The 23,033-nt window shown below is 50.6% G+C and overlaps 10 protein-coding genes across 10 annotated transcripts; 6 read left to right on the forward strand and 4 right to left on the reverse strand.

The window, feature by feature from the left end:
- Window positions 1-270: 270 nt before the first annotated feature.
- On the forward strand, window positions 271-3,919 carry An08g02870 (uncharacterized protein; the record flags this gene model as incomplete). Its single annotated transcript, XM_001392367.3, has 4 exons — window positions 271-1,206; window positions 1,257-2,368; window positions 2,418-2,961; window positions 3,014-3,919. The coding sequence occupies 4 exons, from the start codon at window positions 271-273 to the stop codon at window positions 3,917-3,919; spliced, it is 3,498 nt and encodes a 1,165-aa protein (XP_001392404.3).
- A 1,435-nt stretch (window positions 3,920-5,354) lies between these two features.
- An08g02880 (hypothetical protein) lies at window positions 5,355-5,663 on the forward strand (the record flags this gene model as incomplete). The annotated part of the gene is made up of 1 exon (XM_059748913.1): window positions 5,355-5,663. The coding sequence occupies one exon, from the start codon at window positions 5,355-5,357 to the stop codon at window positions 5,661-5,663; it is 309 nt and encodes a 102-aa protein (XP_059603934.1).
- Window positions 5,664-6,415: 752 nt separating this feature from the next.
- On the reverse strand, window positions 6,416-6,744 carry An08g02890 (hypothetical protein; the record flags this gene model as incomplete). Its single annotated transcript, XM_059748914.1, has 2 exons — window positions 6,416-6,595; window positions 6,652-6,744. The coding sequence occupies 2 exons, from the start codon at window positions 6,742-6,744 to the stop codon at window positions 6,416-6,418; spliced, it is 273 nt and encodes a 90-aa protein (XP_059603935.1).
- Window positions 6,745-6,780: 36 nt separating this feature from the next.
- Window positions 6,781-8,519, forward strand: An08g02900 (uncharacterized protein; the record flags this gene model as incomplete). Its single annotated transcript, XM_001392370.1, has 5 exons — window positions 6,781-6,990; window positions 7,077-7,219; window positions 7,275-7,401; window positions 7,451-8,374; window positions 8,439-8,519. The coding sequence occupies 5 exons, from the start codon at window positions 6,781-6,783 to the stop codon at window positions 8,517-8,519; spliced, it is 1,485 nt and encodes a 494-aa protein (XP_001392407.1).
- Window positions 8,520-9,099: 580 nt separating this feature from the next.
- Window positions 9,100-10,895, reverse strand: An08g02910 (uncharacterized protein; the record flags this gene model as incomplete). Its single annotated transcript, XM_059748915.1, has 3 exons — window positions 9,100-9,205; window positions 9,300-10,766; window positions 10,873-10,895. The coding sequence occupies 3 exons, from the start codon at window positions 10,893-10,895 to the stop codon at window positions 9,100-9,102; spliced, it is 1,596 nt and encodes a 531-aa protein (XP_059603936.1).
- A 1,247-nt stretch (window positions 10,896-12,142) lies between these two features.
- Window positions 12,143-14,075, forward strand: An08g02920 (uncharacterized protein; the record flags this gene model as incomplete). Its single annotated transcript, XM_059748916.1, has 5 exons — window positions 12,143-12,367; window positions 12,427-12,606; window positions 12,735-12,774; window positions 12,854-13,943; window positions 14,051-14,075. The coding sequence occupies 5 exons, from the start codon at window positions 12,143-12,145 to the stop codon at window positions 14,073-14,075; spliced, it is 1,560 nt and encodes a 519-aa protein (XP_059603937.1).
- A 650-nt stretch (window positions 14,076-14,725) lies between these two features.
- An08g02930 (uncharacterized protein) lies at window positions 14,726-18,331 on the reverse strand (the record flags this gene model as incomplete). The annotated part of the gene is made up of 5 exons (XM_059748917.1): window positions 14,726-15,248; window positions 15,302-15,632; window positions 15,686-17,734; window positions 17,793-18,009; window positions 18,050-18,331. 5 exons carry the CDS (start codon window positions 18,329-18,331, stop codon window positions 14,726-14,728), a joined length of 3,402 nt encoding a protein of 1,133 aa, XP_059603938.1.
- A 378-nt stretch (window positions 18,332-18,709) lies between these two features.
- Window positions 18,710-19,626, forward strand: An08g02940 (uncharacterized protein; the record flags this gene model as incomplete). Its single annotated transcript, XM_059748918.1, has 3 exons — window positions 18,710-18,922; window positions 19,039-19,211; window positions 19,311-19,626. The coding sequence occupies 3 exons, from the start codon at window positions 18,710-18,712 to the stop codon at window positions 19,624-19,626; spliced, it is 702 nt and encodes a 233-aa protein (XP_059603939.1).
- Window positions 19,627-19,687: 61 nt separating this feature from the next.
- Window positions 19,688-20,090, forward strand: An08g02950 (uncharacterized protein; the record flags this gene model as incomplete). The annotated part of the gene is made up of 2 exons (XM_001392375.3): window positions 19,688-19,897; window positions 20,034-20,090. 2 exons carry the CDS (start codon window positions 19,688-19,690, stop codon window positions 20,088-20,090), a joined length of 267 nt encoding a protein of 88 aa, XP_001392412.1.
- A 749-nt stretch (window positions 20,091-20,839) lies between these two features.
- An08g02960 (uncharacterized protein) lies at window positions 20,840-22,534 on the reverse strand (the record flags this gene model as incomplete). The annotated part of the gene is made up of 4 exons (XM_059748920.1): window positions 20,840-21,568; window positions 21,725-21,975; window positions 22,239-22,370; window positions 22,420-22,534. 4 exons carry the CDS (start codon window positions 22,532-22,534, stop codon window positions 20,840-20,842), a joined length of 1,227 nt encoding a protein of 408 aa, XP_059603940.1.
- Window positions 22,535-23,033: the final 499 nt, after the last annotated feature.

The following is a 23,033-nucleotide window of genomic DNA, read 5'->3' on the forward strand; positions in this document are numbered from 1 at the left end:
GAACTGGATCGTATACATGAAAGGCGCATTTTGATGTTCTATGGAATCGAGCAATACCAAAGTAAGCTCGACATGTTGCGGAATAACGGCCCGGAACCGGGCGAAACCCGGAGATCATGAGGCCGGACGATCAGGACAGCCCCTCAGCACTCGGCAGTAATCTTCATCCAATCCAATGGATGACACCATAACCTAGCCAGATCAATCGCAAAGTAAATAGATCGCAAGCATGCGAAACTCGACGACTTCGGATGGTCCGTGCGCCGACCCATGGGTCTCGGCCCGCCGTTTCTCCGGCGGCCTGGGGGGCTCTCCTCAATTTTTTGGCGGCAGAAAAAAAGTAGATGCAAATCCCCATCATCAAGTCTACATTTGGCCGTACAACATCCGTCATGGCCAAAAGTAAGGGGAAGCGCTCTTCCGGAGCAGACAACATCATCCCCGACGGTGGTGTCGCTGTTAACGACTCCGCCCCCGGTGCTGATGCTCTTCCACAACTCGAGGAAAGTGCATTTGCCGGACTTGCGACAGAAGATCGAACAGCGACTGAAGGACCAGAGCGCCTCGAAGCAGAAGCCGAAGAACAACAAGGGAAAGTCGGGTCCCAGTGATACGCCACAGAAGAAAGAGCCTGCACCCAAGCCCGAGCCGAAGCAAGCGTCCAACAACGACAAGAACAACAAAGGCAAGAAGCGGGACCGCAATGGTGAGGTGATCGCAAGGGAGGAGAAGGCTGTTTCGAAAGATAAGAAGCCGGCATCGAAGGAGAACCAGGCCGATGTTTTGCGGCAAGAGATTTTGGCCCTCGGAGGCACGGAGGAAGATTTGGATCTCATCGCCGGGGTTGGTTCGGACTCTGAAGTTGAAGATGCTACAGAGAAGAAATCGAAGGGCAAGTCCGACGATGCTTCTCTCCGGAAGGAACTTTCGAGTATTCTGGCTGCCGCCGGTCAGGTTGTCCCTGACGACCTAGAGGACGAAGAGGTGGAGGAAGAGGAAGCCGAGGAGGCAGAAGCAAGCGAGGAAGATGACGTCGAAGAGGATGAGGAGGAAGAAGCCGAGGATGATGAGGACGAGGAACCCTCAGAGGATGAAGAGCCAGCTCCCGCCCCCGCCCCGAAGGAGACCAAAGAATCGGCCAAGAAAGAGAAAGCCAACAAGGAACCCGCCGCCGAAGTCGTCTTCCCCAAGGAGTTTTCCAAACTCGTGAGTATAGCCAGCCTAAATCACAAATATCCTTCTAATGTAGCCATTAGGCTGTTCGACCCAGGTCCGATTGGTACATGACGGAACTGCCCTCGATACCGACAGCACAAGCAAAGTCGCTGCCTCGTCATGTGGTGGATCGGTTCTACGATTACGCCGTCTCTCTGCTCGAGAAGGAAAACAAGATGTACGCGGAAGCGCAGCAAGCATCTGCCTCTTCATCCCACAAGTTCTACAGCACGATCATGTCTACCGGTACACTTAGCGATAAGACTTCTGCCTTGACTCTTGCTGTTCAAGAGTCGCCTCTTCACAACACCAAGGCATTGGGTGACCTCATCGCCCTTGGAAAGAAGCGCAGTCGTGCTCAGGCCGTGGAAGTCTTGAGATCGCTCAAGGATATGTTCGCTCAAGGAACGTTACTTCCTAGCGACAGGAGACTCCGGGCTTTTGCCAACCAGCCGTCTCTTATTGCTGCGTTGCAAGGCGCAGGCAGCAGGTGGTCCGAAGGAGACCCTCTCCCTGGAGGGCTTCAGAAGAGCCACCTGATTGTTTGGGCTTATGAGCACTTCCTGAAGGATCAGTTTTTCGAAGTCCTTAAGATCCTCGAAGTCTGGTGTAATGATGAGATTGAGTTCTCTCGCTCCAGAGCTGTCAGCTACGTTTACGAACTACTCAAGGAGAAGCCGGAGCAGGAAACGAACCTCCTGCGACTGTTGGTCAACAAGCTGGGAGATACGTCGAAGAAGATTGCTTCGCGGGCATCCTACCTCCTGTTGCAACTTGAACAGGCCCACCCTCTGATGAAGCCCACCATCATCGCCGCTGTGGAGGAAGTCCTTTTCCGTCCTGGTCAGAGTCAACATGCCAAATACTATGCTGTTATCACGCTGAACCAAACGGTCTTGAGTCTCAAGGAGGAGACCGTTGCATTGAAGTTGCTTGACATCTATTTCTCGATTTTTGTTGCTCTCCTGCGGCCTAACAAGGAGCCAAAGGGCAAGAAGAACGGAAAGTATGGCAACAAGCACAACAAGAACAAGGGGAAGGAGGACTCTGATAAGAGTCTGGCTCAGACTGAAGAGGTGCGGGATAAACTGACCTCTGCAGTCCTGACTGGTGTCAACCGAGCCTACCCATTTACCAGCTCGGATAGTGAACGGTACGTTTCGCATGTCCTTAATTTCTATACATCGCTAATCCGTCTTTAGTCTCTCCAAGCACATCGATACTCTCTTCCGCATCACACACTCCGCCAACTTCAACACCAGTATCCAGGCGCTCATGCTCATCCAGCAGATCACCGCGACTCACCAGGTCGGTGCTGATCGCTTCTACCGCACGTTATACGAGTCTCTTCTCGACCCGCGGGTTGCTACATCCTCTAAGCAGTCGCTGTATCTCAACCTTCTGTTCAAGGCCTTGAAGAACGATCTGAACACCCGTCGTGTGAAGGCGTTCGTGAAGCGTATTGTTCAGGTTCTTGGGCTGCACCAGCCCGCGTTCATTTGCGGTGTCTTCTACCTGATCCGTGAACTGGAGAAGACATTCCCCGATCTCGCTTCCTTGTTCGATCAACCAGAGGAGAACGATAGCGATGATGAGGAGGTGTTCCGCGATGTTCCTGATGAGGATGACGAGCCGCAGGAACAGCCAGAAGCCCCACAGAAGTCAGAGAAGCCATCCACGCAATACGACCCCCGCAAGAGAGACCCCGGCCACAGCAATGCCGACCGGACATGTCTGTGGGAATTGGTAAGTCTATCTTGATAATGAAATGTTGTCTCTCGCTAATAAGGTTTTATAGCTGCCTTACTTGTCTCACTTCCACCCCTCCGTGTCTGTGAACGCGGCTCACCTGCTCGACCACAAGCCGATGTCCGGACAGCCCGATCTCACATTGCACACGTTGTCTCACTTCCTCGACCGCTTCGTCTACCGGACCCCCAAGGCCTCTGCGCTCACCCGTGGTTCATCTATTATGCAACCGCTGGCAGGCAGCGAGGCCAAGGACCGGTTGGTCTCGGGCGGCAAGCAGTTCCAGCAGCTGCCTCTCAACTCGGAGGCCTTCTGGAAGAAGAAGTCCGAGGAAGTTGCAGCGGAAGATGTCTTCTTCCACGAATACTTCAGCCGCATTGGAAAGGGTCAAGACAAGGACAAGACCAAGAAGGCCAAGGATGCGGTCGACGAAGACGAGGAGGATGCCGAACTCAGCGGCGCCGAGTCCGAGATCTGGAAGGCGTTGGTTGACTCCCGTCCCGACTTGGAAGCAGGCAGCGACGACGACCTCGACATGGACGATCTCGAGTCCGCATACGACAAGTCCGACGAAGAAGGCGGCGACAGCGAAGTCGAACTCAACCTTGATTCGGATGACGAGATGGAGGATATCGAGGAGGCCGCAGTATCCGATATCGAAGAGGAGGAAGAGCAGCCCGCTCTTAAGACCAAGGCTAAGAAGGGCAAGGCCGCCAAGGAAGAAGAGCCATCCGACGACGAGGATGCGTTTGACATGGACGTTTCAGACGATGAGGCCTTCGTTGACAGTGACGAGGAACTGCCCTCTGACGTGGAACTCGGAGCGGCTGTTGAGCCTCCGAAGGATGACAAGCAATCCGACCGGAAGAAGCGGCGCAAGCTCAAGCATCTGCCCACATTTGCTTCGGCGGACGACTATGCGGCCCTGCTGGCCGGGGAGGACGAGGGAATGTGAATTTGGAGCTTGTAGTTACTACCCTGATATGCTATCTATTGCAGTATACCACAAAAGCATGCACATTGGTTCAAAAACATGAACATCACTCCGCAGCTGCAGTAAAATACAATAGGTGCCACCAAATACCCCTTACCTCATACGTAAGTAGCAAGACAGTACGTACTAGTAGTCTAAGTATGTATGGCCCGGCCCGCCCTGATTTGAGTGCTTCCATTCCTTCCTTCTCCAGGTATTCTATCCCTTGCGCAAGCAATATTCGACACAGCAACAGTGACCGGATCTAGTTTCCGAACCTTGCACCATGCAAAATACAACAGAGAGAACACATCCGTGCTGAAAATGCCATCAAATCGCACAATAAACACTCACCATCCCATACCGAACTACATGCTCGTACAGCTAGCTATAACTCATAGCTAGCTGCCGATAAGCTTCCATCAAATCGTTTCCGCTGTCAGAAGTGGCGTAAAAGCGGCGCCACTAAGACCAAGCCAGCCGTCATACTAGATAGATAGGAGGACTAGTTCAGATCGTGGGACAGACACGACACGGACTGCGGCGTAAACTAGTGCGTGCCTTAGCGCCTGGCGTAAGGCGTATATGCCTCGAGAAGAGATTTTATCGGCTGAGTTGCCCTGTTGTAATTGATTGGACTTGAACCGGGTCATTCTATAGCCATGTCTCCTATCCTGGTAACGATAATGGAGAAGCAGGCTGCTCACTAACAAGTACCCAGCGACTCTACTTATCAGTGAAACCGGACGTAGGATATTATCGAATTCGCAAACACCGAAGCTAGATAGTAGACAAGCTACCTAAGATATCAAGAAAAAAAAAAGACTTAAATAATTAAGAAACAGGATGTTGGTGAGAGATCTCCCTGCAGTACTAGTGCTGAGCATACATACGCGCATAAGGCACATGGTTAGTTCCTTGTAACTAACTACTGCTCCTTACCTAACTAAGTAAGTAATCCAACCAGTTATTCCCCAGGCACGTGGGGAAGTGGCTTATCACGCCATCTACTAGTGCATAGCGTGCTCGACAAGGCTTAAAGAAGCAAATATCAGCAGTGTCAGTTTACTAGCAGTGGCGGCTTTCATCTGTTCGATTTTTTCCCATTCCTCCCCAACCAAACCTTTTCAGCTTAGTTTCTTTTTTTTTTTTCTTCTGCATTTTGCCATCGAAGGAATGCATGGATCCATGCACAAGGGAAACCAGTAGGAGATCTCGATACGATACGATAAGGCGAATAATCCACGCCCCAGAAGATTTCGAACAAGGGTCATGGAAACCATCGAAGCATGCGTTGTCGTCGTATGACTGGGTTTATCCTGGCATTTAATATTTATGCATGAGAGAGAGGCGTAGCTCTGGTCATGCCACACGACATCGTTTGCTTAGTGTAACCTAATCCAAAAGAGTGAAATGAATGGCTCGGGATAAGGTCGTAACGAATGGTTCCATTCCATCCTCCTTCCTTCCTTCCTTTTGGACCGGAAATTCTCTGCAAGAGGGGGTTTCTGTCAAAAAGAGTAGAGAAAAAAAAGCTCAGCCGCTTAGGTTAGACGGATGCGGGGCAGTTCTGGATCGGGCGGTTCCGCCGCGGACATTGGACAAGAAGCTGATTGGCCGGGGAGACTGGCAAAGGTTGTACCGGGAACGGACCAATGGGCGGTGGGGACTGATGGGGGTGGGGTCTGAACGCGGCATTGCTGTTCTTAGCCGAGTCGAGCTTTAACGGAGGTGGAGAGAGCAAGTCCTCTACGTAGAAGATAGTAGTAGAGAGGGTAATGATGGTCAGGATAGATGGACAGGAATCATACACTATAGTACTTGGAAGGGGGATACATCAGTCTTCCAGTATTAGTCCCTGGACCAAAATCTAACACTGCTTAGGTTCGTCCCAGTAACCTACCAGCAAAAGATGCACCGGTGGTGAATTCCGCTGGAGGACGTCATACAAAGTAGATGTTGTCATCGGCCATTCCGGACAGTCGGACTGGCCGGCTGCATTGCACGCCGGTCATTGGATCTCCGAGCCCTCGACTCGCAATCAGTGACTGCTGCTCCTTTTGCTATTCGTTCCCCAGTTTAAATCGTTAATTACTTAGTAAATTAAATCGCCTTTTCCTGCGGGTTTGCATTTTGCCTAGATAGTCTTGGGGTGAGAAGCAAAACCACCGGGGCTAGGCAACTAAAACCCATCCGGCGCGCGCTTTGGGAGAACCCAGCTTTCCAGGGCAGGCCAGGTTAAGGAAATAAGCGCATCCAGATTAAATCTCTTTTGCTTGAATTCATTTTTTTTTTTTTTCTTTTTCTTGCCTCAGCGGTACTTTTTCGCTCAGTTCTTTCAATCTGCTCGTGTTCACAAGCTTAGCACGTCATTTCTCACTTTTTCATCTAGATTTTTGCCTTGGGTGATTTTGGGATTCTTTGTCGCGCATATCGCCCCCCCTGGTCTTGTAGTGTCGATCTGCCTCACGGTTATCTCTAGTAAGTATTAGGCTGCCCGCACGTGCCTTGGCCAGTGATATTCTTTTCTAGCCTGAACCTGACAACTAAAAAGATGTTAGATCCTTCCTCCGTTCTTCTTCTCGCTCTTCTCTCGCCTTCCGTTACTCGCCTCGTTAATTCTCCTTCACTCGCTACCTGTCTTCGCGAAGGCAGTTCCTGATCTACTATCGGCCACCTCTGATTCTCCCAGAGCTATCTTTAACAATTTTAACCTCAGTGTTGTGAAGTCGTCCTATTTTGTCGCATCTAAAGGCGCAGTACATGCATCCGAAGGCCTTCAGTGTCTCTTCTTCCTTTAGCTTCATCGCTTCCTATCACCTGCGGCTTGTCCGCTCGTTAAAATGGCGGAGTCCAACACTTTCAAGCCCGTCGTTTCCCGCCGGTCGTCTGTCTCCGACAATGCCAGTGCAGCAGATAAGTTGAAGCAGATGGATTTGGAAAATCAGAAACAGCAGGTGGGCTCTGGCTCAGACACGGAGGGGGAAATCGGCCGTCAGATTGAAATGGAATCGGAGAATTCCATTAAATACCGTACCTGTAGTTGGCAGAAGGTATGTACTACAATCCACTTCGGAGCGGTGTACGCGCGCGATGCGCGCATAGTTGCAATGGCTAATCACAGACCTGTGTTTACTAGACGGCCGCCCTCCTGTTCTCCGAGTATATTTGTCTGGCTATCATGTCATTTCCATGGTCCTATTCCGTTCTCGGCTTGGTCCCGGGGTTGATCCTCACAGTCGTCATCGCCATGATCGTACTTTATACATCGCTGGTTATTTGGTATGTGTTTTCCATTGTCGCATCGCTCGTTGAGGTCCCCGCTCATATCGTGTAGGAAGTTTTGTCTGCGACACCCACATGTCCGTGACGTGTGCGACATCGGCCAAATGATATTCTGGGACTCCAAGATTGTATGGTATCTGACTGCAATCATGTTCCTGCTGAACAATACCTTTATTCAGGTACTTTCCTTGGGTTTGCCAAGTAATCTACAGCGCTGACATGGATTAGGGCTTGCATTGTTTGGTCGGCGCCGAGTATCTCAACACTATCAGTGGCCATGGAGCCTGCACCATTATCTTCTCGCTTGTCACGGCGATCATCTCGCTGATCTGCTCCCTTCCACGCACCTTCAGCGCTCTATCCAAGGTGGCGACCCTGTCGGCATTTACCACATTCATTTCCGTCATGCTAGCCCTCATTTTCTCTGCCATTGAGGACCATCCCGCGGGCTATACCCCGGAGATGGGAGATCCCATTGTGAAAGCGATCCCTGTGCCTGGAACGACCTTTGTATCAGGAATGAGCGCCTTCCTCAATATCAGTTACACCTTCATTGGACAGATCACCCTGCCAAGCTTTATCGCCGAGATGAAAGAACCCAAGGATTTCTGGAAGTCTGTCACCGCCGTCACTATCGCCGAGATCATCGTGTTCAGCTTGGTCGGTTCTATCGTGTACGCCTACACCGGTAACCAGTACATCACGTCGCCGGCATTCGGCTCTCTGGGTAACGAGGTATACAAAAAGGTGTCCTTCTCGTTCATGATCCCGACGTTGGTTTTCCTCGGCGTGCTGTATGCCTCCGTGTCGGCGCGTTTCATCTTCTTCCGCTTGTTCGATGGCACCCGCCACAAGGGTAACCACACCGTACTCGGATGGGCCGCCTGGACCGGTATCCTCACCATCCTTTGGATCCTCGCCTTCATCATCGCCGAGGTGATTCCCTTCTTTTCCGACCTGGAGTCGATCATGAGCTCCCTCTTTGATTCATTTTTCGGCTTCATCTTCTGGGGCACGGCCTACCTGCGCATGCGTCGGGAGGACTATGGACCCAATTTCTACAAGAACCGTGGCATCCGCGGCTGGCTCGGCGCGATTCTCAATGTTACTCTCATTCTCGCTGGGTTCTTTTTCCTCGGACCAGGAACTTATGTGAGTCCTCTTCCTTTCTCCGGACATACCTAGCCGCAAACCGAAACTAACAAAATCCCACTAGGCATCCATTGAGAGTGTCATTATCAGCTACCGAGAAGGCACTGTCGGCACTCCCTTCTCCTGCGCCAACACGGGACTGTAGGTACAGGATCAACCATCTTGAGATGAAATAGCTTCAGGGCTGGCACCACAGACAAAAACGGGAAATGATGATTTCTTCACGAGTACTTTCCACCATATCAACGACTACTCTTTTCTCTGCTTATTAGTTTTATTATTGTTTGACATACCCATTGTTATGCTACTACCACTGTTTGTCGTCTACGAAAAAAAGAATGTGAAATTCATCACTGGCCGGTTGCCGGAATATGCTGATCGCGTCCTTCGGACTATCAGGAAGTTTATGAGAGGGGATGATGGGATGGAAAGGGGTGGGGTTTATATATATGTGTGTTTGATCTGGTAAGGTTCTCACACTTCAGGAACGACTAGTAGTTTTAGTCTAGTATTAGGTAGTTCTTAATTTTGTCCGGCTGGGGCAATGTAAGTGTATTTCAGTTAGCACATAGAGATGGATGGTAGGACCAAGATGAATAGAGGTGATACTACATTACTATTGATGTGATATGCATAGCATGCTAGCAGGTATACACTTACCTGCTGTTACTGATTACCCACTAGGATAAAGATATTTGGGTAAGAATAAGTGTCTATGTACTATGTTAATAGGAGGTACAAATAGACATCATTCCCGAAACCTTTCCCAGGAGAGCTGCCTGTCCTCCTTCATTCTCTTTTCCGTTCACTAATAGAGTAATACTATTATATCTGCATGGTTGTATATACGATCTCTCCATATATACACATTACCATCGATGAAATATCCCTTCCCTGGAACAAATCGCACAACAAAGGTACTTACTCCAGCACCACCACCCTCTCCTGCTCGCCACCACCAGCACCAGCCAACACATACCTAATAACCATACTCCTCCGATCCTCCGCAACCTCAACCGTGTGCGTATGCACACGAGCCTCCCTCGGAATAAACCCCTCGCCATCCCTCCCCTCCTCCTCAATATCCATCAGCCCCCGACAAATCCCCAGAATCAAATACGAGTCATAAAACCCCTCTCGATGCGGCCACATCTTCAGCAACTGAAGCGCTCGCTCTCTCGTCTCTGCATCCCGACACCTCACACAGCACCAGAACAGCGACGGCAAGACCCCGACGTCAGTGACCATGGTGGGGAGGTTCTCGTAACTCCCGTACTCGGTCACGAAGCTGGTGGTGATTCGCTCGCAGAGTTCGTTGATGCGCTTGAATTCGGGTAGGAAGTCGTCGTAGCCTAGTTCCGTTGTGTCGAGGGAACAGCCCAGCATGCTGGTTAGGGTTGCTACGTGTGTGAGGATGACGTCCACGCTGCGGGTTTCTCGTAACGTCCAGGCAGTGTTGGATTTATGGGAGGAGATGAATGATTTGAGGTCCAGGGCGAAGTCTGTTAGGTCGTGGTGGAGGGTGGTTTGTTTGGCGGAGAGGGTTAGAGGGGTGGTGGAGGTTGGGTCTTCTGGTTCGCCGCGGAAGAAGAGGTTGCAGAGGGATTGGAGGTGGAAGATGTTGTTCATGAGGACTCGTAGACGCTCTTTTGCTTCGGCGATGCTGTGGATTGGTGTTTTTGAGTAGGCTACTTCGGATACGCTACCCTTGGGAGGGTGGCCGGTTACGACGACGTCGGGGCCGTTCCAGTAGGCTCGGGGGGTGTTGAGCTGAAGGAAGGCTTTGGCGAGGATACGCTCGGTGGTTAGTGCGTGGTGAGTTGATTGGGTTTTCAGGATGTTGAGGCCTTGGTGTAGATGGGCGAAGGCATTGGTGTAGTCCCCCTCGAGGAGTTCAAGGATTACGAACACAACGCAGCACATGAGCGTGATGCTGCGGACTTGGGGGTCATTGGACTGGATGCGCCGGCGCAGCATCGCCATGGAACGGTTGTATTGTTCCAGGGCGTAGTGGTGGTGGCGGTGATCGGGTTTTGGTTCCATGTTCATGCTGCTCCGCTCGTAGTTTTCGTGAAAGGCGCTGAGCGCGACTACTGCGTGGCAGACGGCGGGTTCTCTGTGACACATTTGTAGCACGAGACGCTGCCATACTTCCGAGTCGGCATACCCCACTAGCATGGGGATGGTGTTGTGCTCGAAGAACTGCAGACATCGACGCTCATCGGAATCTAGTCCGGGCAGACAGACGATGAGGCTCCTGGATGGTTTGGAGACTGGTAGTGTCGCCTTACGAAAGGGTAATCGATATTGGGTGTACCCGTCACATTTGCGCCCAGTGGAGGTGCAGTTGCGGCATGCATTTGGGGTTTCATCACATTTGATATGGCGGGACCTGCGTGCACGGACATGGGGGATTAGCTGCTTACCCTAGGATCAGGAGCCTAGTCTTGATGTTGATGAGCGGAAGCGGAGAAGTAGGAAATGGAAGGATTAAAGACTGACCGACAGGTGCGGCATCCATTCTTGGATCGATGGGTGAATGCTCTTTGTCTTCTCATGTTGGCTGGCTATGTGTAGGGACACGCTTCAGAGGGCTGTTCATATCTACAGTGCATACTTGCAGTAGTACCTTCTCCACTGGTGGAATAGTGAGCTTGACCTTTCAGTGGATTTGCATAGTAAGAAGCGAAGGATGAGAGCCTGTCAGTTGGATCTCTCGCCAACACTTTGAGGGGGAGATCATAATTGGGGAAAAGGCCTCTCTCGTCCTGGTAAGTGTGTTTTAGCTCGACTACTAATACTCCGACTAGTGCCACCATGGGATGCTGGGTGCCCCAGGCAGACAACGACGCCCTGTCTTTCCGATGATTCTGATTGGTCAAAATTAGGGTGGAGCGGTGAGTTGGAAAAGTCACTTGATTTATGCAGTGTCTACGTTGCAGTTATGAATGCGCATAGATTCCTCTTCCTATGCTCATTGGCAAAGCGGGCTGGCTTTGGTTCAATCCACTCCAAGTTTTGGCTGCCGATTGATGCGTAAAATGAGCTTGAGCAATGATAAATGACTCTCTTCATCAGCCGACTGGATGATGATCAAAACATCGCTGTTCCGATCTATCTGGATTGTGCTACTGTGGGCCACTTCAGCCGCACTGGCTGGGGTTTCTCCGACGCAATATCCAGATGCTGTACAGGCCTTTCAGCCCCCACAAGTACAGAGGTTGGACACATCAAAGCTGTGATCTGAAGTATTCAGCTCGTCTAATTCATTTTTATATACGGATCAATCCATGTTTGTCTTTATCTGCTACAAGTGCTTATTAATGCGAGCCATGCCTGAGGGCACAGAACTTCCCGCATGCAGGCCCTAAGGCATCAACGCGTGGCTGTACCGTACCCTCTCCCTTCATTCACGATATGCATGCAGCCAGCCAGCCAGCCAGCCAACCACATTCTCCAGGATCCATATTTTATTGCAGCAGTTCTTGCATTAGCATCTGCGTCTAGTCAATGCCGCATTCTAAGTCTGACAAGTCCGACGGCACACATTGGAGAATATATCATGTACTAAAACATAGCAAATCCCGGTCTCCGCACCTTCCCTCGTCCATTTGGGCCTTGTGTGATATGGCACCCGCTATGATGATCTAAGGATTCTCGCTTTTTCAAATCACCAAGATTGACTTGCACTATCAACATTGACTGGATGGTTTCAAACGTCTTTCTCTTTGAATCTACAATATTTTTTCTGATACTCTGGCACACATCATGTTCGCTGCCAACATCATATCATACTTAGCCAAGTTGGTGCCACCCCGATGGATCTGGGCGCCCATTTTAGCAGCAGTTTTCTTCTGGCTTCTAAGCGCTCCGTCCCTCAAGACTTCCCTTCCTGTAATCAACCAAAGACGGCGATTTGAGATCGGAAGCCTGGGATCTTTAAAGCGGTTCTTCAAGGATGCACATGGCTTGGTCAGGGCTGGACTCAGTCAGGTATGCCTCTGTAAGCTCTGCCTTGAACCCATAAGCATTGATTGTTCATCATCTACCAGGGCAGCGCCTTTTACCTCTATTCGGAATTCGGGCCGAAGATCGTGCTCGCTTCAAAATATGCAGATGACTTCCGGAGCCATCATGCATTAAGCTTGCTGGATGCTGTGGCAGAAGAATACCACGCCCATATTCGAGGCTTTGATCCTTTCAACCGGGACCCGGCTATCATCATAGATATGGTGCGCATGAAATTGACACCACATTTGGGTGAGTAGATCAGATTCGTCCGCAATTGGCTGAGACATACATAACTAACTCTTTCGTCTGGTAGATAGCTTAACTCGGCCATTGTCTGAAGAGATTTCAGACCGGTCGTGCGTTGGGGGAGTTGTTCACAGACGATCCCGGTAAGCTCATCAAATCCACTCCTGTCGACCTGGCTCCGGAATAATTGTAAATAATCATTCAATGTCATGACGACATCAGACTGGCATGACTTAGAACTGAAGCCCAACATGCTCGATCTAATTTCCAGACTGACATCGAGAGTGTTCCTCGGGGAGAAGCTATATCGCAACCCGGACTGGCACCGCGTCACGGCTGGTTACGCCGTCCACACATTCATGTCAGCTCTATTTCTCCGGATGTTCCCACGATGCACCCGACCCTTTGTGGCCAACTTGCTACCATTCTGCCGCAAGATGCGCAAGGAGCTCCAAGAAGCAAAAGACATCATCACCCCGGTCGTCGAAGAAAGACGGACCGCCAAGCAAGACGCCATCCGTCAAGGAAAGGAGCCCGAACGCTACGTTGACGCCATGCAGTGGATGGAGGAATGCGCAAAAGGCCGTCCTTACGACCCGACCCTTGCTCAGATATCACTCACACTCGCAACTATACATACTACATCGGACCTGCTTACACAGACACTCTTCTACCTCGCGGAAAGGGACGAAATCATCGTGGCGCTACGAAACGAAGTAATCACAGTTCTGCAAGGGGATGGATGGTCCAAGTCCACTTTCAACAATCTGAAGCTCATGGATAGCATCTTAAAGGAAAGCCAACGGCTAAAACCGCACAATATGGGTAAGCCCCCACTCCTATCCCTTCCAATGAAGCTGAAAAATCCCTTTCTAATGCAACCACAAATAGTCGCAATGAGACGCTTCGCACAAGAAGACGTGACCCTCTCCGACGGAACCGTCCTTCCCAAAGGATCGATCTCAGTCCTCACCACTGAGGCCATGCGCGACCCTACCATCTACCCAGACCCGGAGACATTCGACGCATACCGGTTTCTAAAACTGCGCGAGACGCCCGGCTACGAGACTATGGCGCAGGCAGTTTCGACTACGCCTCAGCATTTGGCTTTCGGGTTGGGAAAGCATGCTTGTCCTGGGCGATTCTTTGCGATCGCATTGCTTAAAATCATTCTGTGTCATATTCTTCTGGAGTATGACTTTAAAATAGCTGATGGGTGGAGCCCGACGGTGAGGAAGTACGGGTTCATATGGCAGGCGGATCCGGTGGCGAAGGTGTCTGTTCGGAGAAGGAAGGAGGAGTTTACTATCTTGTGAGTTGGGTGGACAGGGAATGAGTTAGTGGATGTGTTGCTACTAGTACTGGTAGGATGGTAGTATATATATATACGTATATATATACTATATCTATACTACTAAGATGGGATTATCAATCAACAATATGAAATTACAATCAAGATCGGATTGCCGATAATACTATTAGTAGTCTTGTAACTGGCGAGAGAGAGGAGATCTAGCTATTTGATTCACTTTTGCTAACCTCAATAGCATCTAGGCGGACCAGCAGTTCTACTAAAGCAAGCCCTCTAAGCATGACATTAAGAATAAATGCATGTACCAGTCCACGTGATTCATCATAAGCAAGAAGAATAGCTAGTTACCATATGATCATTCATCCAATTGCTTGATGCGTATCATCATACTTAGCACAATGACTGAAAAACAGCATTTTTTTCTCCTATTTGACTACGGACGTGTTGCGTCCTTTCTATCAGATCGCAATCGAACTGCAGGTCAGCCTCTACTTGGTGTAGTACTCGCTTTATTCGTTTCTGGCGGTCCTTAAGATTGAAAAGGCGCAATTCGCTAAATTTGACATGGAACCCATCTGATTATTGCAATACAGCTTAGATCTTTATTTTCAGGTCGATGTAAATCCTGGAAATGCGCCGGAAATGATCATCCCTCCGACCCTGTTACATGCAAGATGCCCATAATCCTTCTGGCCAGAAAGGATTGGGTGAAGTCATAGAAAATGAGAAACATGAGGGTAATATACACGCCGGTCCACCATCGTTAGTTCAGATACACACTTTCATTGCTCCTGGGTCGTGCCATTTTCCTCATCCGACACTTGCGGGGCCCAGATCCCCAAGGACTCGCCTCCCAGAAGCCTGACGCCGGGCTTCGCATGCGTGTTCACCATGGATTTGCTGGATACTGCCAACGCGTTCATCAGCTCTCCAACGCGACGGGCCGCAACGAAGCTGCTGGTAAGATGCTCCACTTCGGCCACCTGGGTGGCCAAGTTCATGCACTGCACCAAGAGCTCACTGCTGAGCACATGAGCCGAGAAATACATCGTATTGTGGTAATCGAGAAAGACTTCGGGAATGTAGGTGTTACGGATCTCCTCCAATTCCGCCTTCTCGGCTTCTATAGGGAACATGTCAGTATCAGTACACTTGACCTCAAGCACACAAGGTTCCTTACCGTTCTCGTAGTTGACCAGCCACTCATCCAACATGACATCAATTTGGACGCTAGTATCATCCAGGGCTTCCTGCAGCCCTTCTCTCAAGTCCTTGAGCATACCCGAATCACGCCGCCGTTTGTTACTACGCCAGTGGTAAGTACAACGCAAACCCAGTCATAGATGGTCATGACATACTTTTCTAGTTTTTCGTAGATAATTGCATATCTCTCTAGAGCGTCAAACGCCAAGATAAGAACCTCCAGGTCACGCATGGTCTGCGATTGCTGGAGTAGGATGCTCGCCTGGCTATTCGACGCGACTCCGTTGGTTCGCGACCGGGAACGCTTGTGGGGGGAGCTGAGCAACCTCGACTTCGTCGGACTGGAAGGTTCTGGGGTGTTGACCTCCTGCATCGCCTCCACATCGAGACTGAACTCCGAAATATCAAAGCCGAACATTTCCCGCGAGATGTCGGATAGCTTCATCCGTCGACACAGCTCCCGAGCTGCAGAGAGTCTCCCCGAAACTGTGATATTGTTAGCCCTGCATCTCCTACACGGAACAAGGGTATTTCCATACGATAGAACTTGCGGTACAACAGAGCTCCGAGCTGACAGATCCGCCCCCACTGTCCATCCACGTAGCGAAGCCATTCGAGACTGCGGATGACATTCTCATCACTCTCGGATATCTCATTCCCGATGAAATCCGTCTTGACCGGGACCAGTTCAAAGTGGCCATCCTTGCGGTTTACAACCTTCGGGTGCCGCTTGACCGTCCTGGAGTGGTCAATGGCAGAGACATTCACGCTCAGCCACTCCCACTGAGTCTGCAGAACAGCCTCAACGTCGATACCGTGCTTCTCCATTAGCCTAACTAGGAGCTTCCTCTCCCGTGGATCAACAATCTCGATCAATACCTGAGCCAGAACAGACCTCGCCAAATCCTCGGGGAGAAGGGACGCATAAAGCGGAATGATATCCACAATACCGAGAGACTCCAGGTTAGCGATATATCCGATCACGTTTACGCAGGCAGTGTTGTAGAACTGAGTGTCGGCGCGAACATATCCAATGGAATGAGCGACAATGTAAAGATGAGTGGCGATTCTGAGCGCATCGCCGTCCTCTGCAGCGATAACAAGGCTGTCATCGACGGAGGTAGGTGACACGTCAGGAACGAAGGATGACGCATCCGGTTTGTTGTTTGCAACCTGGGACACTGCCTGGGCTAACGAGTAGAAGAATGTGTCGTATCCCTTGCCCAAAATCGTCGCCTGGATGGTGCGGTACGGGTTCCGTGCCTCGCTTCCAACGCGTTCGTTCCCTCTAGTGTACTGCACGAACTTGTTGAATTCGGCATAACCTGCCGGCTCGGGCACGAAGGCAACAGGGGTGGTAGGCGAATGACTTAGCTTCCGCTGAAATTGCTTGCAGAATCCCTGGTAGCGAGACAGGAGGACGCTGTTGAAGTGCACAAAGAGATAGTCGTCCCAGGTATGGCAGACCTTAAAGGCCGCCTCTGTTTCGCCGCAGAGCAACGCATAGACCGCCCGCTCGAAATCCTCGGCGTGTGAGCTCCGTGCCAAAGCACTGCAGGCAGCCCTCCAGGATTCTTGGGAGCGCCAGTTCATAAAGCGTGTGTGTCCATCATCAACAGGCGTCCTTCCAGTGTGTGATTCAACATCCACGCTAGTACCACAGATGCTGACGGCTCGCCATGTTTCCAGCCGCTCTGCACACCAATCGCGGATCTTGAACCAACTCTCTCCATGTCTTAGCATCTTCCAGCAAGTCATCCATGTAGCGCGCTCGTAGAACTGATCCTGTTTCTGTAGGCTCTGCCTCTGGCGTGTGACGGCGTCCGGATCTAATTGGGTGACTAGTGGCTCCGACTTATCCGAGCTCAGGAGCGTAGCGGTGATGCCCGGGTCGTTAGGTTCGAGGGGTTGAGGCCAGGCTCGCAGTCGCTTCTGTCCCTTGATCGTCTCCTTCGTATAAAGCCAGCCATGGGACCATGATCCCTGGCCTCTCTCGGCCTGTGACTCTAATTCGGAGATTAGATAGTCCACATCTTGCGTACTGTATTTTGCTGAGCGTTCGAGCCACTTCAGGATGATGACGCATTCCGTCGCATAATGGTCCGCAGCCAAGAAATGGTCCCAGACCTCACGATCGGGGGAGTACCGGTGTAGATCCTGGAAGACAGATTCTTGCGATTTCTTGGAGTTGGCTCTGCGGGGCGGATCGTCCATGCTTATAAGGTTGAGGAGGAGTCGCCAAGTGTCGGCTTCCAATTGTAGACGCCGGAGCTCTTCTGCAGTCTTGGGATCGAACGATGCGGATCCGTTGCTTCGAGCAGCACCCAATCCAAGCTTGGCCCGTTTCAAGGTGTTTTGTTTCGTGATGTCGCTAATTGCATCTTGCGCGAGAGTCTGGTAGCTCTTCACCAGGTTATAGGCAGCTTGGTAATCCGAAAAGTCATCCGAGCGGTTTCCTTTCTGTTTGAAACGATCCAACTTTTCGGCGAAGGCCTCAATCTGGCGCGTGACTCGATCAGCGGTACGGCGAAGGGGATGCAAGGCCTCCTGCGCGCCTGCCGACGTAAACAAGTCCGGTGTCGCAACATCTGTGCCATCTAGCAAAGTCAGCCTTCGTAGCACTGCCAGAAGTCGTAAGGAGCATACTGTGCCCATTTGGAGCGAACCCCAGATCCAGTGGCGATTCGCTTCCGTTCAGCGCGTCAGTGGGCTCTTCCTCTGATTCCTCGTCTTCGTCAACGTAATCATCTTCCATGTCTTCATCCTCATTGGGCTCCATGTCGTCTCCCTCTTCGTCCATGGGCTCATCGTCATCATCCTCAATCTCGATAACATCCGACTCGTTCGTTGGTTGTTGGGAAGGCTGGACAATGAAACATCGGTCGGTCAGCGCACCGCCTTACAAGAAGGCCAAAACAAAGCAACTCACATTTATGGACGTGAAGCCGGCAGGGGCGCCCGAACCCGTGGCCCTGGTTAAGGGTGCCATGAGCGCGAGGAAAGGCCGGAGAGGTTGATCGGGAGAGAAGGGGGTGTGTCGGGGGAAGGGCGATGATAGAGATGGAGGGTGTTTGCGAAGGGACCTTAAGCTTCCCAGGAGGATTCGGGGAAGAACTGCAACTTCCAATCTTCTTCGTCTTACTCTTTTTGGCCGTGTTTTGGGCCGACGGGCCACTAGCCCACATGGGGACTAGCGCCAACACACAACCATAAAAACTCGCGCACTTCGGCTTTTCCCTCTTCTTCTTTTTTCTTTCTTCATCAAATGTCTATAGGCAATCATTAGAGTCTCGGAACGAGCGCTTCAATCTTCGTTCAGGTCAATCGGCCTCTTTGCGTGCTCAAGATTGTCTTAGAGAAATTTGGCAATTTTCACAACTAGCCTAGCTCTTTACTCAGCATGGGAGCTCAGACTGCAAGGGAATTGTCACATTCCAGCTTCAGATTTATCTGAGATGGACTGACTACTAAGACTATCACTGCCACTGTCTTTCGGCAACGACCGGACACGTTCTAAGGACCTTGATGAATTGGTCTCTACTCTATGGACGACGAAAGTATGAATGGTAGTATGTACAACGATCCGTAGATCTTTGTTAAGACACGAAAACCCTTACCAATGCAAGCTAAGGCTCCATGCCCCGTTGCTTCATCTTCAGACGCAGCAAGTTGGGCTTGGGACAGCTTGGAGTCTTTGCGTCCTCTCCTCGCGCCTTGTAGAAGGCATTACAGCACTCATAGAGGGCATTGATCTGGGACTGGCATTTCTCCTCCTGGTACGAGTTCTTCGTGAGACATGCTGCAAGAATCAGTGACATTTCTGCACCTGGATGTTGTATGGTGGTAATCACCTTGTATGGCACACTGGCAATTGTCAGTCATGCACCAAAAGAATGTTCTGTCTGTGACCTACAGCTCGTGGATGGCAAGGCGGGTCAAATGCTATGTCTTCCTTAAGTCCGCCCTGCTATCTGTTACTCTCAACTCAAACGGGAGTCAGTGGTTACACTCATACCATGACGCAATATACTATACTCAGCCAGAAAACCGGCAACAAGACAGAAAGTATGTTCAGAAATAGACGGCGCAGAGGCTAGAAGTGGAAGAACACACTCAGCCAGAAAAATGAAACAAATATGATCTAATATTGAAGATTATAAAGAGGGAAGCTCAAGTCTCAGTAAGAGTAGTAACACCTTTGATCTCATTCACTGCAGCGAAGCAGCGGGAAGTTGGACCTGCGCCGCAAAATAGATTCTCCGATATTTATAACTGGTGGGGGTTGCCTTCATCGCCTCCAGCTCAGTTCAACACCCATCCTTTTCTTCTCCCAGTCGTTTCTCACGTCCACCAGCTTCTCCTTCTCGTCCGTCTCTCTGCCGGTGTTCTAGCGCGTAGTTCCGATCTTCCCAAGCGGCAAACAGGTGAGCCACTCAAACACCGCAGCAGTGACGAACGACTTGCGACGGGAAGTCCATGAAAGCTGACAACTCGCCCCCGCTCCAGTTTTCAGTCTCATCGTTTCCATTCCTTCTACAACAATGGCCGACTCCGGAGAGGCTCCCGCGGCTGTCGAGCACCTCAACATCAAGGTTACCGATAACAACAACGAAGTGTTCTTCAAGATCAAGCGCACAACCCAGTTGAAGAAGTTGATGGACGCGTTCTGCGAAAGGCAAGGAAAGCAGCCTTCGACGGTTCGGTTCCTGTTTGATGGCACCCGCGTGCGCCCTGAAGATACGCCCGATACTGTATGTTCTGCACAACGACCCTTCCGTGATATATTACGTGCACGCACCGCGGCACCCTTCCCCGCACGAACCCCTGCTCCTCTGGCAGAAGCCAGGGAACCACAAAGAACACGGCTAACATATCCAAAACTCGCAGCTCGAGATGGCCGATGGGGACACTCTCGAAGTGCACCAGGAACAAATCGGTGGCTAGATAGCATAATATTCTTCGATGAATTATGATTATTATGTCCTTCAAAATACATTACCAGCCCCGTTGTCTTTCTCACTTCACTTACTACCTTACTTTTTTTTCCCGACCACCCTTCGATCTGTTTCTTCCGTTCTATGAAACAGACACAAGGCGCAACACGGTGTTCTACTTGGTTGATGGGTCGGAGCCGGGCCCGGATTTGGAGAGCGTCAGATCATGAGATGTGTATCTGGGTAGGAATCGGGATTTTCAGAGTGATAAATCAGAGGATTAAACAGCTATTTTACTTTTAACTTCGCTGCTTTGCAAACTATATGGAAGCTGAAAACGGAAAAGGACGAGTGTCTTACCTCTGATGTGCTCTACAGTTGGAATAGATCCTCGATCAGATCAGTATGTTCAAGCTATGCTGGGTTGCAACTTTTGCAAAACTAGATTAGGCTTTCCTGTTTCGTGTCCTTTCATCTGGATTTGTATGCTGAGAAATTCACCGCAAAGACTATATTATGGTCCCGTATATTTTGGACCCAGCGAGTCTGTGTATGTAGGATAGGAAATTGACACAGGAAGCCAGACAACCGACCCACCCCCAAAGCAGACAATCAAGGAGAGAAAAGAAGATAAGAAATGCAGCACCCAGCACAGCACATCACTTTCAAGAGCTGAAAGTAGTAGCAAAGAATATGTACCCCCACCAACCCCACACCCAACAGTATGGTGTAGAAACTCCGTTGATATAACAGTGTCAATTACATGTCCCACACCGCTGCCTTAGCTTTCTCCTCCTCTTCCTTCGCCTTTGCCGCCTCCTCCCTCTCCTTATTCCGCCGCTTAATCTCCTGCTCCTTCACCGCGCGGTCATACGCCCGCTGCTCCTCCGTGCGCTTGGGCGCCCGAATTCCCAACGCCCCGGCGATCATCCTCCCCGCCACAGCCGTCTGCTTCTCCGGCCTCCTCGCCGGCGACCTTGCCTCTGATCGTCCACCATACGTAGGCCACGGCGGCTGTGACGCAGACGTCTGCGGCGAGATAGGCGTGGGCGGGGGGTCTAGAGGACCTTCAGTGTAACGGATGGAAGGCGACAATGCGGGGCTGGCGAAGCGGGAGGAGGTAGCGGGGGAAGTAGATGAAATCTCGGCTGCTCCTCCTTCGGGGTCAGAGGCGGAAGCAGAGTCTACTTCATCTTCCCAGGAGTCGGCGACGGGGGCAGGCTCTTTTTTCTTCTTCACTGTGTGGTGGTGTTGTTTGGGGACAGAGGTGGGGGGAGTTGGTCGGGGGATGTCCTTAATAGGGCTTTTATTGGTGAGGGAGAGCTCGCGGAGAGAGGATTGCAGTTCGGAGGTTGCTGATGCTGATGCTGTTGGCGGTGTTGTTGCTGGTGGTGTGGCTGGAACGGACATTGGGAGTGGTGTTAGTTTTGGTGTTTTTTGTGATGAAAGGAAGTTGTAGCTATTTATGTTATGGGAGTACCATGGGTACTGTGGGGTGAGGAAGTAGTAACAATGGGGATCTGGGGAGGAGAAAAGTATAGTAGGGAAGGAATGGATTGTTTGAGGAGGGGTTCAGTTATTGCGGCGGCAGTACAATTGGGAAGGGAAGAGGGAAGGTTAATAAAGGAGGATGAAGGAACGAACCCTTGGGAATGGAACTGGCATGAGTGGTCGCCATATCGAACTAATTGATGGAATTCTATTGTTGAAGATCTGGAGTGGTTCGCAGACAGACAATGCAGGTGGTCCGACCGCTTTCAAGCAAAGCGAAAAGGTGAAATCATGAATGGCGTCAGTCCCGGCGGTGCGACCCCGCCTTTCGGGGAAGGCGGGCCCCGTGATTGGCTCTGCATTGGGCTGACCAGAATTCGAGTTGGTCCAGCGCTTTCGTCTTTCTGGCGCGAATTGCAGGTTGAGGAACGGTTCACGTTTCCACCATTGTGTGGTGGCTGATCTGCGTTGGGAAAGCGACTATCATGGACAGAATGGTTGTCTGACTGGCCGGTTTCTTGCTGTGTGTACAGTGTGATGGGGGAGTTGGGTCATTGATCTACATACTCCTGTCCAAGGCTGTAACGCTACTAGCAAGGATGACTCTCTAATAGAGTCGTGTGATCTGATCTCAGGATGTTCATCTCTCCATATCTAGGACACCTACTTTGTAGTCCAAAGTATGCGCTTTCATCTACTATTGTTCGTAGTTTAGGACCCCAGCATTGTGTTTTTACTTTGTAGATAGTGACTAAGCAGTTGGGAGTGTGGGGTGATCTCCCATCCTTGCTTCCAGAGCCTAGAATTCATAAAAATAGACCACTTGACATCATCTACCAATATCTCACCTGGACTATGCAATTCGATAAGATTTCCCTTTTGGTGAAGGGGGACAGGGATTTCCCATTCATGTGAAGTACTAGTTAATTCCAATTTGTGCTGATCAATTGAACCAGAACACATTTTTGCTGACATGAAGCATTACTACTAGTGCACCATGACCATGAATGCAGACTGAGACATGATACCACTGAGTAGAAAGTGTCAAAGATTAATTGAAATGTCTATGCACCGCACAAAGTGCTAGAAGCTGGTGCAATGTCATTCTATAGCAGTACTGCACCGAGCAATGCTGCACGCCACTACTTACAGATGTCCAGCAGCTACACGTGAACAAATAAAACAATGCAAATGAACCAATCCGCAAGCTATACATCCATTGATATTCCAGGAGATGTTTGCATTTTGTTCGATCGTTACATGGTATTATGGAATAACTAACATATACCAAACTGGTGACTCCTAACACCGTCGGCGGAGCATGTGGCATTTGCCTTTCCGAGTCCCTAAGCACCCGGCAACACATTTCCGAGATGACCAATCACAGCCCCGCAATGACTGCCCCGAGTGCCCACCTCCTCTTCTTTAGTACCTCGGAAACAGTCGGCAAGTTGTCCGAGAC

This window comes from Aspergillus niger (assembly GCF_000002855.4).
Source record: "Aspergillus niger supercontig An08".
Lineage (NCBI taxonomy): Eukaryota > Fungi > Ascomycota > Eurotiomycetes > Eurotiales > Aspergillaceae > Aspergillus > Aspergillus niger.